The sequence below is a fragment of the Syngnathus scovelli genome, chromosome 11 (genome assembly GCF_024217435.2).
Source record: "Syngnathus scovelli strain Florida chromosome 11, RoL_Ssco_1.2, whole genome shotgun sequence".
NCBI lineage: Eukaryota > Metazoa > Chordata > Actinopteri > Syngnathiformes > Syngnathidae > Syngnathus > Syngnathus scovelli.
In genome coordinates this window covers 3,896,368-3,914,697 of record NC_090857.1, presented here as the reverse complement: position 1 = coordinate 3,914,697, position 18,330 = coordinate 3,896,368, and the positions used below count along the sequence as shown (strand labels likewise).

General features: G+C 44.6%; 2 protein-coding genes and 1 long non-coding RNA gene across 3 annotated transcripts; 1 reads left to right on the top strand and 2 right to left on the bottom strand.

The window, feature by feature from the left end:
• Positions 1-911: 911 nt before the first annotated feature.
• gata1a (GATA binding protein 1a) lies at positions 912-2,914 on the bottom strand. Its single transcript, XM_049733533.2, has 5 exons — positions 2,701-2,914; positions 2,063-2,545; positions 1,745-1,890; positions 1,542-1,667; positions 912-1,472 (listed from the first exon to the last, which is right to left on the bottom strand). Exons 1-5 carry the CDS (start codon positions 2,912-2,914, stop codon positions 1,185-1,187), a joined length of 1,257 nt encoding a protein of 418 aa, XP_049589490.1. The 3' UTR covers positions 912-1,184.
• Positions 2,379-7,230, top strand: LOC125977223 (uncharacterized). Its single transcript, XR_007484569.2, has 2 exons — positions 2,379-2,524; positions 2,718-7,230. It is a non-coding gene; the product is annotated as an uncharacterized lncRNA (long non-coding RNA).
• Positions 5,707-18,208, bottom strand: hcfc1a (host cell factor C1a). Its single transcript, XM_049733518.2, has 28 exons — positions 18,064-18,208; positions 16,975-17,175; positions 16,357-16,505; positions 15,848-16,008; positions 15,551-15,759; positions 15,362-15,446; positions 15,141-15,247; positions 14,880-15,059; positions 14,521-14,763; positions 14,275-14,423; positions 14,016-14,198; positions 13,701-13,925; positions 13,403-13,507; positions 13,098-13,314; positions 12,848-12,984; positions 12,589-12,736; positions 12,279-12,499; positions 11,273-12,104; positions 10,960-11,102; positions 10,715-10,849; positions 10,192-10,408; positions 9,816-10,091; positions 9,380-9,486; positions 9,156-9,290; positions 8,892-9,077; positions 8,361-8,658; positions 8,217-8,280; positions 5,707-8,138 (listed from the first exon to the last, which is right to left on the bottom strand). The coding sequence occupies exons 1-28, from the start codon at positions 18,068-18,070 to the stop codon at positions 8,099-8,101; spliced, it is 5,160 nt and encodes a 1,719-aa protein (XP_049589475.1). The 5' UTR covers positions 18,071-18,208; the 3' UTR covers positions 5,707-8,098.
• Between the last annotated feature and the right edge of the window lie 122 nt (positions 18,209-18,330).

Below are 18,330 nucleotides of genomic sequence, written 5' to 3'. Positions count from 1 at the left end.
GTTGCTTTCAGTGAATTAAATGTTAAATGCATAACCGTGAATTGCAAACACCACAACATTTTTATCTTTCAGCTGCAGAGAAGCCATACATCCTGCATATGTCAGTTGGGGTGAGTGTACGCGCGTGTACGTGGAGGGTGGTGACGAGATTGCAGTTTCCATTGATGTCCTTTTGGTGGCGCTCGTGTCGCACTATTTGATACATTATACGTATTCTGTGTATTTTCAGGACGATACTATGTAAGTGCAGATTTGAAGGGGTATTTCCCAAACTTAAACAGACACAAGGAACATATTTTGCATTAGAAAAATATTGCAACTGACATTAATAAAAGCATTTATTCCACTTTACCGTGTCTTCAAATTGCCATCTGCAGTGAATGTTCGTTGCCAGTTGCAGGTGAGACTGGTTAGAGGTCTGCAGTCCCACTGATAACTAATCAGCCATCCTCCATTCATGCCTGTGTCACCAACTCTGCTTCTCCCCCTAAAATATACGCATGCGTACTACCAAACATTGCTATAATGTGCTTGCTGCGGTTAGTCAAAATCCTAAATTTGAATAAGATTTGTTTTAAAATGCACGCGCGAGGGACAGAAAATACTTGTCACACATTTTATTCATTTGGCCATTGTTTACATGTGATGATAAATTCAGCAAACACACCATAAATGAAAAAAAATAAAAAAATGGATGAATTCAAAATTATTAGGCAGTCATCCTTGATACAATTTTAAGTTGGGCAGTGCAACAACATATATATATATATATATATATATATATATATATATATATATATATATATATATATATATATATATATATATAGTATAGTTTTCTTTGAATGTATGTAAAGTAGTGAATCTTTTTTTAGTTGTCAATGTTTTATATATATATATATATATATATATATATGATTGACAACTAATCATCCCATGTATTGTCACCCAAATTAAAGATGTAAGTAAAAACAACTCTGCAAATTGTTTAGAACCACTAATAGTGTTGCCATAGATGTTAATAATTTATGTTGTCCAACTTAAACTTCCCCCGAATTTTTTTTTTTTTACAGTGCAGACCGTGACATCACTTATGAATATCTTCACACCGTGAATAATCAAAAAGACAGTTACATCAAGTTTGCTTCTATTTACATCACCAGCTAGCCCGCACTCGCCCTCATTCAAACTAACGTGGGCATCATGCCCAGGTTGCGGTGGTGCGGGTATGCTAAGGGAGCCGAAGCGTGCAGAGGCGATGGGCCGGGAATGAGGTGAGGTGCGGGGCTGTAAGTCAGGAGAGTCGCATGGCCGAGGGTAAAGGGCCCGCTGTTGTCCTCGGCGGAAAGCGACGGAGCGGCCTCAGCGAACGTCTCCAACATGGCTGCCTTTTTACCTTTTTTGTTCTTGTTGGACACTTTCCTGTTGCGAGTCTGAATGCCGTCTTTCTTCATCGTGAGGGGCCTGTTGACCTGTGAGGAGAATTTCATGTGGGAGTAGGTGAAAGTACACAACTGTGGATACAAAGCGGAAGAACTCACATTATGGAGTTTAAAATAGAGGCCACAAGCGTTACACACGGGCTCCCCGTTTGCGTTGCGTCTCCACAGTGTTGTCGTGCTTGTCTGACAGTTGGCACATTGTGTGCCTGCACGCTTGCTGACGATCTGAAAACCAAAGACCATTTTTAATCACTTTTTTGCCCACTACAAAATGCCCCTGTTAGCGTATAATATATAGATACCAATCTCTTCTTGGGTCGGATCAGAGGTCTGTTCTGGCCATTCATCTTATGGTAGAGTCCGCAGGCATTGCACAGGTAGTGGCCTGTTCCATCCCGGCGCCAAAGTGGGGTTGCCGTGGCTCCGCAGTTAACACACTCTCTGGCCTCTGCTCAAACAAAGTCCAACTGTGAAATCCACTTTTGATTTTTTTTTTCATCGTGACCATAAATGTCAGTCATTTAAAGTTTTCCCAACCTAAATGACTTTTTAGGATCCCCCCCAAAATATTTTTTTTTACAGTCCATGTACATCAACAGCTTCAATACGTTTGTTCTCACCTGGTGTGGATATTCTCAATTTGTTGCGAAGTTTTGGGGAGTAGGCGGGGTTTATCCAGGAACCGGGGCTGCTGTAGTAGTTGGCCGCGGCGAAGTCCTGAGGGCCCGTCATGTATGGACCGTAAGAGCTTAGCACGTGCGTATGCGAGTGGGATGTCGGCGTATACATGCCCCCGACCGCAGGGGTCAGATTTAGAAACCCGTTGCAGGACGTCGACCCCTCAAGTGGACTCATACGCTCGGCCTTGAGGGCCTCCTGAGGTTGAGGACTTTCTCGAAGTGGGGACGAGTAGCCATCCCTGGAAGGGGTGAGAGAGGAGGAGAGCCCCATGTACAAAGAGGTGGGGAATGTGCTTTTGCTCAGATGACTGCCGCTCCAGGTACTGTCAGGAAGATTGTAGGCCGAGCCCAGGGAGTGAGCGGTCGGCCCGTCCAGGAGCTGGAGGTTGCTGAGGAGACTCGGTGAGGTGAACGCTTGGCGCGCTTTTGGACAGAACAGACGTCATGAAAATTAAATCTGAAATGATTCATCTACAAAATACAGAAACATCTACTTGTCTGTCTGGAGACAATACGTTTAAACTTTTTAGCCATCTATAGAAGAAGAGGAGAAAAATAATTCAAAGGTGACCACTGACCAGAGCCGTTCCTATAGGTGGACGGTGTTCGATTCTGACTCGGGCTGGAGAAGAAGGAGGACAGGTTGGTGTAGTCTGCGTCCTGGCTGGAGAAGAAGGCATCTCCGTCCTCTCCTGGAGGCAGAAGACCGGATTCAGAAGAGAAGGCCGCCAGAGTATCGGAGCCCAGCAGCGATGAAGACACCCAGTGAGATGGCTCTGAAGACTCCTCCATGCTGCCTGCATGTACATTACAGAAGGTATGAATGAGGGTATAAAATAAAATAAAATAAAATAAAATAAAATAAAATAAAATCACCCTGATGCATGATTACATTAAATAATGGAAATTAGGCAAAATGTCACAACAAAAATACATTAATGTACATTACTGTATGCCAATAAATGTCAACAATTTAAATATGGAATTACTAATAATTGCAGTGTCTGTTCGGAGTTTAATTTTTTTTTTATTATAACACATGTTGGCACAGAATGTTCAGCTGATAACTCATGAGCGCATAAGACAGCTACATCTGATGTATTGATAATATAAATATGTCAATCAGAGCCGATCAAAAGAGATTATGTTCAATAACAAAAATTACAATATACATGAAAGTACACATGCATCCAGCATCTACAATTTGTATCAAAAGTTCAACAAGTGCACAAATTTTAGTCGGCAGACATTGGTGACAGATGTGACTTGACCTACCTTAAGCGATGTAACTGTTAAAGGAGTTGAAAGTTGAGCTGGGCGCAAATGTTTGCTACAAACTGTGTCCTGTTAGGTCGAGGGTGCCACAACTTGACGGACCTTGCCTGAAAAAAAAAGTTTCTCCCACCAGTAGTAACGTTTAGGGCCCACATGGTGTGGGAGGGATTGGGGTCAACTTTCAGAGAGACACACCTCCAAAAAAAGATGCAGAAAAAAAATAGAAAAAAATACTTAATGTTTGTAATTAAGACATTAAAATAGAAGTCTATAATCTCCAAATATATTAATGCAGATTTTTTTTGTAGTTTCAACTGTAAAGTGCAATATTATCAAATAATCCAATAAAATATGTATCCAGAAGAACACAAAAATCCAAATGTTTTAAATCAACCTATTCAATGATGGAAACAAGCATGCAGATTATTATGAGAATTTTGCCATGTACATTTTAAATATCACTGGGATGCCTCTCTCTAAAGGTTCACAGTGAGTTTGACTGACAAGTGAAGAAAACAAATATTCTAAGTAGGCGACAAAGAATGATTTTTCTCTCATGGCAATGCAAAGCACTGCAGTGAGATGTGGTGTGATAGGACCCGTCATGGAGATGCACAAGTCGGCACTATGGCGGCCATTTGATAGTCAAAGCAGTGCCCGCGACACTCTCTTCTCTTTGTTCATTTAAAGTTTTCAGGGAAATTAGGGACCAAAAAAGTTGACGCATTTGTGCAAAGTACGGCAATTCAACCACAGTGTTAAGTTTAAGCATGAAGTTATGTCCACGGGAGAAGAGAGAAACTACTAATCAATGTGTACGACCTTCAACTTTTGGATATTTATCGAAACAATTGAAAACAAAATAAAATAAAACAGCAGTTTGTTTTTTGTATTCAGAGGGCGATATTGCTTAGCATACCAAGTGTTAGCATTTTTTGCAACAGTTCTTCGGGATTGAACCATTTTGTTGAGGTCAGACTTTAAAATAATTCTCCTAGGATGTTATCAGATAATTTTCCTTTAATTGAATTGACACTGAAGTGGTAGTTTATTTTTGTTAGATGATTAAGAGCTTAAGATCAGGGGATGCTTTGAGAATAATTGTCAATTTTTGTCTATGTGAAGCCCTTTGAGACTGTTTGTGATTTAGGGCTATACAAATAAACTTGACTTGACTTGACTTGATTATTATCATGGTACCTTAAAAACAGGTTAGAGCTGTATCACTGTTTTGACTGGCACCGACCTAATTCCTAAAACATTATTGAACGGAAACAAGACTGGTTGAAAGTGTGTTATGCCGAAATGTAATGAATGTTTTACATTTTAGCTTTTTAGGGCCGATGGTGTCCATATGCTTGAGTACCAGAGTGGAGTGGTGAGCATGAGTGAGATGAACCAAACTGGGCAGGGATGTGGCTTGTGCCGCTGTGCGAGTGGGCTGCTTCGCTTAGATAAGTCCTTATCAAGATCATAGGAGGAGGCCAGGAATCCAACCCTGTCACACACACAGGGCAGTAAGTAACGCCCGAACTTTTACATAAAGCATGTGCAAATACATACATTTACTGCCACACAAAAAAACTAAAGTTTGGGGTAAACACGGTATCGTATAATTTGGACGCTATACATTTGTTGGGGATGGCACTTGCGTTTGCTGTGATGGGTCACTGGTAAAATGCAGAGGACAATTCCTAGGAAATCAACTTGTGTGTAGGCAGTGCTCTTATCTCTGCCACACAGGGCCTACACACACACACACACACAACTATGACACATTACTCTTGAGGTCTTGACTTTACTTCAGGGGTGTCAAACTCATTTTTTTCCCGGGCCGCATTGTAGTCATAGCTTCTTTCGGAGGGCCATTCTGACTGTCAACCCAAATAAATGTATGAGCACCTCATATTATATACAGTCAAAGCTACAAAACAAACTGACAACTTGTTTTCAAATCAGACAAGTATAAACTGGTCATTTTTAAAAGAAAAAGACATTATTAAAGGTGAAGACAATTTGCAATTCTAGTAACGACACACGAATTCGATGCACAATTTGTCTTCGCGGGCCACATTAAATGACGTGGCGGGCCGTATCTGGCCCCCGGGCCTTGAGTTTGACACCTGTGCTTTATTTACATCCAAAAAGCAAGTAAACCTACTTTTTCAAAATCTTGAGCCAACTATGTAAATGAACACTTGCAGCCTTCTAATGTATTGATGCCATTTTTAAGTTATTTGCTGTAGTTTTCAATATGAGCTCGCCATATACCGATGGGCCGGAATGGTAAAAATGAGAACGCAAGCTCATCTGTTTACCATGTTTATTTTTTGATGATAAAAGATACATTACTCCCTACAGTACAAAAAAAACACACATTTGAAAATACAGGACATTTCCAGGTAACTTGCGATCGGCCGAGAAAAAACGACTGCCGGTGCTGAGAGCACCACTCGTGGAGGGAAGAGTTCAAACACGTCTCGGCATTGCTGATGGTGACCTATCTAACAAGGGTGCAAAAAGAGTGACCCTGCAAAGGTACTGAGGAACCAAAGGACACACTTGAATACCATGTGAAGAGAGCAACAAACTTATTCAATGTTTTTTTTGTTTTTGTTTTGTTTTTCCTTGTAGAACCTTCAGCGTTATGAATCTAACTTAAGGCATCACTACCAAAATACACTGCTTTTGCATGCATGTCTAGTTTTGTTCAACGGACACACTGACACGCACAAAAAAAAAAAAAAGGATGCATATGAAGACAAAGTTCAGCCAGAGAAAGAAACCGAGCGAACGCACAAACGGTATTTTCGATGCGAGCGGAGCCAAAAGGTGACATGTGGTCAGTATCATCACAACAGAGATGGATGACCTTGCTAAAACAACAAACACGTGCAGTGAGACTACACGTCTCAGTACAAGTTGGCGCTGTACTGTCGGAGAATCGTCTGGACACGGGCAAATCGGAAAAGAATCAGCGAGACTATAGAGATCTTTGTATATAGAACTTTTTCTTTCATAGTAAATACACAAAAAGGCAATGAAGAGATGACCAATATGTAAAAGGTTTGTCACAGGTAATTCTATAAAAGGCCAACGTGATTGTTTGATGGTTTTGTTTTATTCTTGCTCTAGGAATGAACTAATTTACAAGTGAGTGTGCACTCTGGCTATGTAAGCTCGCCTGCTCAAGACAACCTCATTCAAAGTCAAGCACGGTTCACACCTGAAAGATGACGGGCACGCCATCTGCATTTTGAAATACAGAGTCGTGAAAGGGGAAAAACAAAATTAAAATTTATTACATGGATTCACATACATCGATAGGATGGGGGGAATATGCCTACTAACATAATTTGACATTCTACCAAATAAAAATAATAATGAAGAGGTGAGACACCACATTTATGAGCTTAAAAAAAAAAAAAAAAAGCATAGGACAACTGAGTGGGATGTTAAGGGGGTGGTTATGAATCCCGTCAAACTCCTGTTTGGCAAACAAAGCAACACACAAGCATCGAGAAAGGTGGAGTAAACAAAGTAAAATCTCTCCCTGGGTCCACTTTAAAGTTCCCTTCAGTCCTATAACTTCTGCAGTTCTACTTGGAACAAATACGTACAAAAGTCTTGCTCTTTCCTTCCCACCTGTTAACAACAAGCAACCAACTGAATGACAACTTTTAAAAATATAGTGGCAACTTCAACATGGCCACCCATCTGCCCACAAACACAATCTATTGGGGGGGAGGGATGAACAATAGATACAAAAAAAAGAAAGAAGTGATTAAAAAAAAATGCACACAACATACACAGTTGGGGGGGGGGGGGGGGGGGAGCTTAAAAATACAAAAATAAACTACACAAAAAGATCTGCACCACAGCTTGCTTATTTTTGGGAAAGACTTTGCAATTATTTGTGTGTGTGAGTGAATGCGTGCTGCAAGTCTCAGTCGAAGCAAAGTTCAAGGTTGATTCTGTCGACAAATTGTCATTCTTTTTTTTCTGACCACATCCGGATGCCTCTTGGGGTGAAAAGCACAGTGACGATGTTACCAGGAGTCCTGTAGCATCACAACTCAACGGACTTGGGTCCCGATGAAGCAATTTAGAGAAAAAAAAAAATGTCCTCTCGTTAAGGACAAGTGCTTTATTTGACTCCATACCGATTTTTCCTCTCATCTACTCTAATGCCTCCACAACCTTGATCCATCACTGTACATTTTTTTATGTAGTCTCTCTCTACATCCCCCCAGGATTCACAAGAAGAAAAAAAAAAAGGAACATAGCGCTCAGTTTGGCTCCCAGTTTGTGAAAGATGTAAATGCTTCTCTATACTGCTATACTACTGAAACGAGCCCCCCCAAAAAAAGCAAAGTTAAAATGGCGGAACGGGGATTTGACTGAAAAAGATAATGTGCTTCTAACGTTATGTCGCGCTACAAATATCACGGCCAACAGAACATGGACAAAAGAGGGTTTTATCTACAGAAACATCTCAGATTGACTTTAATCTCGGCTTCGTTCGGGTGTTCAGCCTCCATTGCGGTCTGGTCTGAGACTTGAGGATAGGGGGGGGGGGGGGGGGTGCGATTAGGATGACATTGAGGGTGAAGAGGTCTTCCTGATAAAAAGGACAGCAAGTAGGCAAAGAACAAAAACAAAAACAAAAACAAAAAAAAGGGAAAAGGTCTCTGGCCGACCTCACTGGTCCGTCCTTGCTTTCTTTGGACCAGTAGTCTTACTGGAAGAGCACACAAAAGCAGAGCAAGTCTTGATGTCAAGTCTTGATTTTTTTACCTTCCATGGTGCAAGTACTTACGTATCAGGAGAGGTGCCCGGTCTTTTGGCCGCTGGTTTTGCAGAGGCACCGTCTTTGCCAGATTCTACAAAGCAGAATGCCGGTTAAAGCATCGTGTCTTATCTTCTACAACGGAGGCATAGGTTTGAAAATTGCGGTCCTCACCCTGCAGCCATCGAACTTGAGTGGCTGGACCGTAGCCCTTCTCGTTTCGGGCGGCGATGCGGAAGATGATGGCCGGCTTGGTGGTGTAGTCGATGTGGGCGTTGGACAGGCTGGAAGACTGCACCAGGCAAGAGGGGTTGGGTCCACAGTACACGCGCATAAAGGCCAACTGGGCCGGGGTGGAGGCCTTGGCCTCGGCTGTCTGGTTGCTCTGGATTGCCAAGTACACCGAATACTCAATGATCTTGCCTGACGTCACAGAGGGCGGCTCCCAGGTCAGGTGAGCGCCATCAGGGCTCTGTGTGACACACAACAGTTGCACTCTTATTCCCCAGATATGCCAGAAAGATACTACCTCGGTGGAGCATTCTACATATTTTGTCATCAGGAACACTTTGATTTGCTCAGGACCATTTGCGTCTCAGCCCAAAAAATTGGAAACAAACAACTCTAGGAAGACTCTGAACAAAGCAAAGTTGAATTGCATTTAAAATAAACAAACGACTAAAGTAAAATAGATTGTGACTTTACCTTGCTGATTTTGATGGCACACGGTGCGCCTGGGAATCCCGGCAAACAAGTCTTAAAAGCGGATATCTCCGAGAAGGCTCCGCGGCCACAAGCATTGATGCCAGCAACGCGGAACTTGTATGCTGTCCCGGGCTGAAGCTCCATTTTCTTCATCTGACCGTAGTCTGGAATGACTCCAGAATCGTCCTTATGGGCACAAGACAGATGTGAAAAGTACTTTGTAAGACATTGAGGCATAAAAAGGTGGCTTCAGAAGAGACTTACATCTCCTTGAGAATCATCTGCTGGCACGTAGAAGTGAGTGACAACCATATTTGTCACTTTGACAATTCCAACATCAAACCATTGGTTCTCTTTCTTCACAGCAGGCTTCACAGGAGTGGGCTGAGGGGCTTGCTTCTATGTACAAACAAAACCATAACCATTCAGTCAATGCAGATTCCAGATTGCATTCTCGCCAAGAAAGGTCAGCAAGACACTTCACTCACCTCTCCCTCAATGCCATTGGCTACTTCAGCTAGCGCAGCCGCGGCTTGCAACTTGGCTGGACTGCTCACCGACACAACCGGTGCAAATGTACTCGAAGGAGCAAGTGCTGTGGATAAGTAGTAGCAAGAGAGGAACCGTGAATACAGTTTTTTAATAAAACATCAAGCAGGATTAAAGGAAAGAAAGAGAGAGAGAAAGAGAGAGAGAGAAAGAAAGAGAGAAAGAGAGAAAGAGAGAAAGAGAGAAAGAGAGAAAGAAAGAAAGAAAGAAAGAAAGAAAGAAAGAAAGAAAGAAAGAAAGAAAGATTGACTTATGCTTCAACTTCAACTTATGCTTCTTGATAAGAACACTAGGGGGCGGCATTTTTCAGATTCAGCAAGTTGGCAGGCGTACGAGCCAGGTTTTATGCCCGACTCGTAATCGGCGGGGCCTTACTCTCGGCGGTGGTGCGTGGCAGTAGGGCGGCCACAGCACTTGTTACTGCCGCAGCCATCTCGCTGTGTCCGTTGCTCTCCACCGAGGGGTCGTTGAGGCTGTCAGCAGGAGCGAGACCCTCGGTGGGCATGCTTGTGTCTACGGCACCCTGCTGGGCGGCAGCCTGGGCCTCCTGAAGTTGCTGCTGCTGCTGAACCAGCGCCGCAAGCTCCTGCTGTGTCAGCATGATGGGAATGGTGGTGGTTTGCTGGCCTTCTCCGGCGCCATCGCCTTCGTCTGCACAAAACCAATTGGTGTCTGTATCTTTATCTATGGCTTTTGAAAAATGTACGATAAAAATTCAAAGGCGCGGCTGGGCCCAGTAAACAAAACTCACTCATCACAGCTTGCTGTGCGGCCTGGAGGACGGCTTGTATGGCCAGGGCCTGAGCTTCTTCAGTTGCCGCTGCCTGAGCAGCGGCCTCTGCCGCAGCTGTGACAGCTAACTCCTCGTCCGATAGCCCTGTGACCATCAGCGTGGCCCCCTGGCCCTCAGACATGAGCTCAGATGGCAGGTTCAAGGTTGTGGCTGTGGCTACGGCTGCTGCGTCTCCCTGAAAAAAACATCACAGCAATCAAAGTGTCAATAGGACAGCCAAATTCTAGTTTGCTTTTATGGTTAATAGGATTCATGTAACCCCAAACACAAGGGGGGTGGGGTGGATTTCCATCAAAGGAACAAACAGTTCCATTCATAAACAAAAACATTTTATCTGGTCTCCATATTTTCAGCCACCATGGTTGGGTCTGAAACATATGTCGTGATAAATGGAGTAACCATACAGTACATAAGTTGGCTGTGCTCTTTAACAAAAATGTCGTCTTTGAACAGCACGAGTGTAGCGAGACAGTAGACTTACTTCTGCCTGAGTTTCCATCGGAGTGGCTCCCTCCTCTGCTGGTGCATCTTCTGCTGATGGAGTCGCTTCAGTCTGCATGGGTTCTTCTGTGGAGCTGGCTTCGGCGCTCACCCCCTCTGTGATTGATGCGATCGACTGGACAAAAATGGAGGAGCAGAAATCATCAACGACAAAACCCAAACGTTTTGAACCCGCTAACAAGAGTCAGGTTACAATGGTTTGCTAGATCTTCGTGTTATTCTTACAGGTACGGATGGCCCAGGTGCTGGCGTGGACTGAGTGACAGTAGTGATGGCCCTGCCCTGGGTGGTGCTAACCGGTGCTGCAGTGGAAGAGGCTTCTTCAGTGCTGCTGGTGCCTTCAGTTACCTCATCTGTCTGCTGGGCTGCTGAGAGATGCACAAAGACACTTGTCCTATTTGCAGTCAAACCAAAAGCAAATCACATGACGCAATTTCACGTCTCCAACCGACGGGTGAAAAATAATCCAATACATTCATCCACATTGAATCTCGTGTAGTGGGAAAGCTGTTGCTATGGTTTGCCGGTTTTAGTATACCTGTGCCTTCTCCTGTCTCAAGATTGCTGGTGGCAGTGGTGGCGGTGTTGGTGGTACCAGTCTCATGTGTTTCGCAAGGTGGGTTAGAGCAAACTCTTTGAACGGCACTGGTTGCTGAGCTGGTTTGGTCTCCTCCCATGTTGGAAGTGGCCGTCGATGGCGTGTTGGTTGTCCCGGTCTCGTGGGTTTCACAAGGCGGATTAGAGCAAACACTCTGCGTTGTGCCGGTGGTCTGGCTTTCGCTCATGTTGGAGGACGCCTGGGTGGATGTGTTGGTGGTGCCGGTCACGTGAGTCTCGCAGGGCGGATTGGAGCACACCTGCGGAATTCCGCCACCCATGCTGGCTGATGCTGTGGTTGCTGTGTTGGTTGTGCCCGTTTCATGGGTCTCGCATGGCGGGTTGGAGCACATGAGGAGAGCAGGCATATTTGATGAGGCCGTCGTAGCCGTGTTGGTGGTTCCCGTTTCGTGGGTCTCGCAAGGAGGGTTTGAGCAGACCTGCCCTGTTCCCATTGGAGCGGAGGAGGTGGTGGCTGTGGCGGTGGTTCCCGTTTCATGCGTTTCACATGGGGGATTAGAGCAAACTTGCTCTACGCCCATGGTAGCGGACGAAGTTGTGGCCGTGTTAGTCGTGCCTGTGTCATGCGTCTCACATGGTGGGTTAGAGCAGACCAATGTTACGGTCCCAGACCCATCGCCAGCAGCTCCAGCCTCAGAAGAGCTAGGCTGCTCAGAAGTGGGTGAAGCCAGGATCGACACTGGCAGATCCTGCACTGGCTGGGCTTCAACGCCACTGGGAGTTGTGATCAGAGTGACCTGAGTGGGCTGGTTCTGGGATGGGGGAAAGCAAAGTAAAGTATTACAAAAACAAAACAAAATTCAATAAAACACTCTTCTTGGTACCTTAGTAAGAGCAGCTTATTTGTACTTTCAGAATTGATTCAACATTGTCAGACTGTACTGAACTTCCATTAGCATAACTGAAAACATGGAGCCATATTTCACCTGCACTGTTATGGTGGACGCGGGCAGTGTGGTTGCCGACGTCAAGGTGGTCTGGGCAGCAGACACGGTTATCGCAGGTGAACTGATGACCTGATTGGACAGGGTAGCAATGGTGCCCAATGTGGTGATGGGCGTAACCAGAGATGCGTTGGTCGTGTCCACAGTGTTGCCGGCCAAGCTTGTGGAGACTGTACCAGTCACTGTGCCAAGTGAGGTCACACCTAAAAATATAAAAGGACAACAAAAGTATGATGAAGAGGCTATAACAAATAAAAAATAAAAAAGTAGAAGCAACTAGTTATTGTCATACCAGTTGTTCCCTTGACAACCAGGGTTGTGACAGTGGGTTTAACAGCAGACACGGTCACTGGCGTAACAAGTCGAACGCCGCCAACTGTGCTCATGGGTACAGTGCGCAAAATTGTCCCTGGCTGTCCTGGCGCGCCCTTCAAAACCACCTACGAACAGAAGAGTCAGGGTGAATCGTTTTGCACATACGCAGCACATGCTACACAGCCAAACTAAATACATACTAACTAATGTTTCTATCAAGTTGTTGATGCGTGTACCTGTGTCAATCCTTGTTGGCCAGCTGCCGTTCCGAGCTTGGGTACTGCAGTGATAATTTTGCCAGGTGTTCCAGTGGTCATCACCTTAGTTGTAAGGATTGTAAAGGGCGTCTTCATTCCAGTACTGCTTGTTACACCTACAGGACCGAAAACAATGCATTACATCAAGCTCTAAGACTTGTGTCGCTTGCATTTGTTGAACATTTCAATACAGTAATTTCTCTGCTGTCCAAATTTTGGGAGTTCAGACCTGTTGATCCTGGTTGGGTCATAATGGCTGACATGGGGATGCTTTTAATAATAGTAGGGCCCTGTTTAGAGGCATTTGAAGAGACGCCACTGATGTTAAGAATCGTGGGCTTGTTTCCAGCGCCTCCGGCCTGGGAGGTGGTGATGATCGTGGCAGGCTTCCCATCCGCAGCGGTCACCAACTTCAGAATGGTGCCGGCTGGCAGAGCACCCTTTGTCTGGGCAGCGACAGGGAACATTTGCAAAACATCAGGAGAGCCATTTTGTGCCCACATGAAGAGTTTCTCAGCACTACATAGAGTCTACCTGAATTATTTGAGTGAGAGGGTTGGTGGAAGCCTGGCCTGTGACTGCTGATGTCTGCACTGGTTTGGTTTGAACCACAGACATCATCTTTCCAAGGTTGGAGATCTGCCGAAATAGGAGCGAGACAATTAAATTCTTTGCTGAGAGCGATTGTCATGACGATAAATAACATCACTGTAGGCCAACATTTCTCCATCCGGCAGTGCTCATGGGACACGATTTTCACGTGATGAGGCAACGCTTAGCCTCTTTTATGACTTCTAGCCATTCCGGGTTGTGAAAAATCCCATTTTCTCACCAGAGTGCCACCACTGCCCATGGTGAGAGGACTCTTGACCAAGGCGATGGTCTTGGTAACTCCTCCCATCACAGTGGTCACCACCTGGGCCTGCTGAGCCAGAGTGACTGCACCAGACTTGTGCACAGTGATGATGGGCCTGGTGGTAGTGGTGGGGGAGGATGTACCGGCTGTGCCCACTTGAGCTGCAGCAGTCTTCAGCATGCGTGTGGCAGGGTTGCTGACCTGTACGCACACATTTATTTGAACAACCTTTGGTCAAGACTGCTTGACGTACTTTTAAAAACGGTTCTTTGTTTGTCTCTCAATACGTACCATGACTGGGGAAGCAACTTTTACTGTGGTGGTGCCAGGGGAAACAGCGACTGTTTTGAGAATTGTGGCACCTGCAGGAACATTGAGTACTGTTCCACCAGATGCCGGCGGAATCTTCTGTGTTGCTGCGGCTGCAGCAGCTAATGCTGCCATGCCGCTCATCTGAGGGCTACTTCCAATTGGCTGAAATCAGAAGATGTTGGCAATAATTGATCATTTGGTTGTCGGAAACTCTTCTGATGTGCGTATCTGGTCATACCGAGCCTTGGGTGGCCTGGGCAGGCACAACCATTCTGACACCAGGAGGAAGGGAGGTCACAGTGACGGGAGATTTCCCAGGCTGGCTTGGGCGGACTGTAACGAGAGATGCGCCTGTCGCAGATTGCTGGGCAGCAACCTTCAATACAGCTGTAAAACAAAAAAGATAAGATGCAGTGAGCCTTTATGTACTACACATTTATAGCGCTTCCCTTGGGAGCAAAAAAGGAGGAAGCATGAGTAGTACCGGCTTGCGACAGAGTCTGTGGAGAGGGTGCGGCAGCAGCCGGAGAGGGACCTTTAGGAGAGGTGATGGGTTGCGAGGGGATTGAGCTCATGACTGGCGAGGCCGCAGCTGGTGTTGCGGGGATGTCGTATTTCTGCAGCTGCAACAAGTATGTGTCTGCAGTGGAAACTGCACCCCAGCTCACTTCGAGGGAGTTGGTATTGGCACGAACCAGCTGCACCCGAGCAGGGGCATGTGGCCGCTCTGGTTGCATGGAGGATTTATAAATAAATAAATGAGAGGAGGTGGGAAACAACAACAACAAACGTTTTGAATAAGGCAAGACAATGATTTTTTTTTAAACAAAAGCGCACACATACCGGTTTCTAGATACCAGAGGTCTTTACAACAAACTTGGTTGTTCCATGCTTTACGGTATCCATCACGGCCGCTCCAAACATAGAGTCTGGAATTGATAGCCACAGCACAGTGGCCAGCACGGGCCCTGGGAATGTTGTCTTCAAGGGTGTCCATCAATACTGTCTCCCAGCACATAGAGTCTAAAGAAAAAATGTAATCCAATCAACAAGTTAATTCAATCAAGATTTTTTTCAAGAAAATATACTTGCAGTCAGACCTACCGAGATTCAAACAGGCGAGGGTGTTTGTGCATTTCCACTCTTTCTCATGTGTGGCCACTTTGACATCATCCATTACCAAAGGAACCCAGCCGCCAAAAACGTACATCCTGTAGAGTAAACACGACCACAGTTTGGCAACATGTCACGGAAGGCTGGCAACGTTAAAATAACTTAACGGAAACCAAAGAGTGTGTGGTAGGAAGGAGCATCAATTGTCTCACTTATTTGTGATGGTTGTGGCAGAGTGCAGACTCCTAGGAAGAGGTGCTGTGCCGCTCACTGATGGTTTGTTCCATGTTAGGGTATCTAACGTTAACAACAAAGTAGTTAAGTGTAACACAGGCAAAAAAAAATGCAATATATCATTCTTTGAGTATTTTTAAATTTAATAAAAAAAGTTCTAAACCTACCAATATCAAGAGTCCACAGATCTCCAAGGCGACATCCACTCATTCCCCCGTAGATGATCAGTCGAGATTTTCTACTTGTCTTTTCTGTGTAAACCACTGCAGTGTGGCTCTCGCGAGGAGGAGGCAGGACTCCATATGTGATTGGAATATCCCACGCAACGACGCTGGACCCAGCACGAAGCTCGAGTATGTACAAATCATTCAGGTATCTAGAAAGAAAGAAAAAAAGAGACCCCTGCATCAGTCATGGGTATTTTGCACACTAACATACAATGCCAAACACTTTGAGGACACTACCTGGGAATGTTGTTTTTGGGGTCCTCACTGTCATTGGCAAGTCCACCAAATAAGTAACATTTGTTTCCCACCAGGGAAAAACTGTGACCCAGACGTGGACAGGGAGGAGGGCCATTTTTGGGGTTTTTTGCTTTCAGTTTTTTCCACTCCCATCGGCTGGCCTAAATCAGACAGTCACAGCAAGGTTTTTATTTCCATTTCCAAAAACACATTTTGGCGATAGTATGTGATTAGGACATGACTTCAGTCACAATCAGAACACCTGACATTGAGCAACTTTTCATCAAATAAAGCTCCGCTTTCTGTAGGCATAAGAAACCTGTTTGTTGAGAATAATCAAATCCTAACATCAGTGAAGTAACTGGGGCAAAGTAGGAGTTAAAATGTAACCAGGCAGTTAGCACTGTGCATTTGAACTTGTGAAAACTGAGGAAAACAATCATATGCATGTAATAAAAAAAATGCAAACTGTTTTTTTTCTCCTTTTATTTATTAAAGCAAAAACTTACCTGTAGTTCGTAGAGATCATTGCTGTACTTTCCATATTCCACCATACCACCAAACACCAGTAATCTTGTGCCATCACAGACAAAACCATACGCGGCACAGCCAGGTGGAATGTCACCACGGACAGCAGGGATAAACCACTGGTTGGTAGCTAGGAATTCAAAACACAGTAGAATGTTTACACTACTGTACTAACTACATCTCACTCAGTAAAATTATGATTATCCAAATTAAATTATTTTCTTTGATCAACATTTTCACTGGGTACGTTTTATTTTTCACAAACCAATCGCCATAATAAAGGAGGATGCAGAAAATACAGGTTCAGCAACTGTAACTCATTTTTGGACAAACGCGAAACGACAATCTTCCATTTTACTTTAGCCCGCCTTTTTTAATAAGCCATACGGCTCTTTGGCCAGCAGGGGGCAATATGTACAGAAATTTGAATATCTTGTTTAGGCCTGCTGCGGCCTATGCCCGCTAAAGTTAATCTTTTGCGAAAGTTTTTGTCGTGCCTACGCGTACGTTTCATCAATGATACAATGTTCAAAAGCGAGGCTCATATTCCGAACACACACGTTCAATGAGCAAAGTTATACGTGTAAATTTAAGCTTACCGGTATTGTAGACATGTAATTCATCCACTATCCCCTCGTTTCCTCCGCCAAAAACAACCATCAGCTCCTTGATCGCCACGGCTCTGTGTCCATGTCTGGGCCGGGGTACAGGACCCGACCATCCGAGGACCCGTTTCCACCGCGGTTGCAGAACCGACACCGAGGTCCCAGTCACCACGGAACCAGGGACAGACATGACTTCTGTCGAAAAACAAGGAAACAGGGAATTTCGTACGCTGATGCGATGACTGGATACAGAAAAATTAGAGCGAGTTAACGTGATAAGAATACCAACTTTTCCACAGCGCCAAACTTCATTCGGTGCGCCCGAGTCTAGCTTGACTGTTAGCTTTGTTAGATGAAAACGCTTCCCAAAAACTCAAGCCAAACGACAGTATCGGGTCACCTCTACAGATGAATACTTCGTGGACCAGGTCAAACAAAAATACTGTACAATTATGAATAAATAAACACCCGATTATCCACGGTTGGCCTTAGTTGTTTCCAACCATTGAATTCGACCCATGGAAGCCGCCATCTTGTAACCAAACAAGCCCCCGCTAACGATAGTGCCAGTCTGAAAAATGGCGGAAGCGAATGAAAGGGGAAAATACACGACCACCAACTGCATTAACAGAGCGACATTACAAATTACAGTGAATCACAACAAATAGCAGACAACCACGCACAATGACATGTACCGCTACAACTCAGATGTAAATCACATATGAAACTTATGACCAGCAGTCGGCTTTTTTTTCATGCCTCTCTGGGAGTCGCCATGTTGTAGCTAGCAAACTTAGCATTATCTAGGGCGCTTCCGACGCATTCGCTAACAGAGGAACACACGATTAAAGTTGGAACAACACAGAGGATTGCAACAACCAAATGCCTTGTCTGATAATTCATTGTGTGCTGTGTATCAAAACACAAACTTGAGACATTTGCTGTTAAAATCTCGCTTGCGATAGCGGCTTGCGGCTCAAACCCAAAAGTGTTAGCTTGAGCGGCTAGCATCTGTCAAAGCGTCGCAATTTTTTACAATTAAATGCAAAGTATTTTCACAATGTTCTAATATGCACAATTTACCTGACATAAACAAAGTTGCAACAAAACTCGTGGAATGTAGCCAAGGCTAATCGAACTGCATAAATAGAGTGTTATTGTGCTTCATGCCGTCAGTGGAAGCAGCCATCTTTTCACAATCGGCCTACTTGTGCAGCTCCCACAAGAAAAATGGCCGGGCGGTTTGTCACAACAAAACAGTACAAACTCAAAACGGGGATATCCTTCCAATATTCACCTACCTAATCCGATGCAGTATTTGCAAAAGTACTGATGGGTGGTCTTATCTTG

What these genes read in the sequence shown, in the direction of transcription:
- gata1a (XM_049733533.2), bottom strand. Translation starts at nt 2,914, where the DNA reads ATGGAGGAGTCTTCAGAGCCATCTCACTGGGTGTCTTCATCGCTGCTG. An exon ending in CACCTATAGGAACGGCTCTG is followed by an intron (nt 2,546 to 2,700) that starts GTCAGTGGTCAC and finishes TCTGTCCAAAAG; the next exon opens with CGCGCCAAGCGTTCACCTCA. An exon ending in ATTGAGAATATCCACACCAG is followed by an intron (nt 1,891 to 2,062) that starts GTGAGAACAAAC and finishes TTGTTTGAGCAG; the next exon opens with AGGCCAGAGAGTGTGTTAAC.
- hcfc1a (XM_049733518.2), bottom strand. An exon ending in GCCAACAAGGATTGACACAG is followed by an intron (nt 12,737 to 12,847) that starts GTACACGCATCA and finishes TTCTGTTCGTAG; the next exon opens with GTGGTTTTGAAGGGCGCGCC. An exon ending in CGATGGAAACTCAGGCAGAA is followed by an intron (nt 10,409 to 10,714) that starts GTAAGTCTACTG and finishes TGTTTTTTTCAG; the next exon opens with GGAGACGCAGCAGCCGTAGC.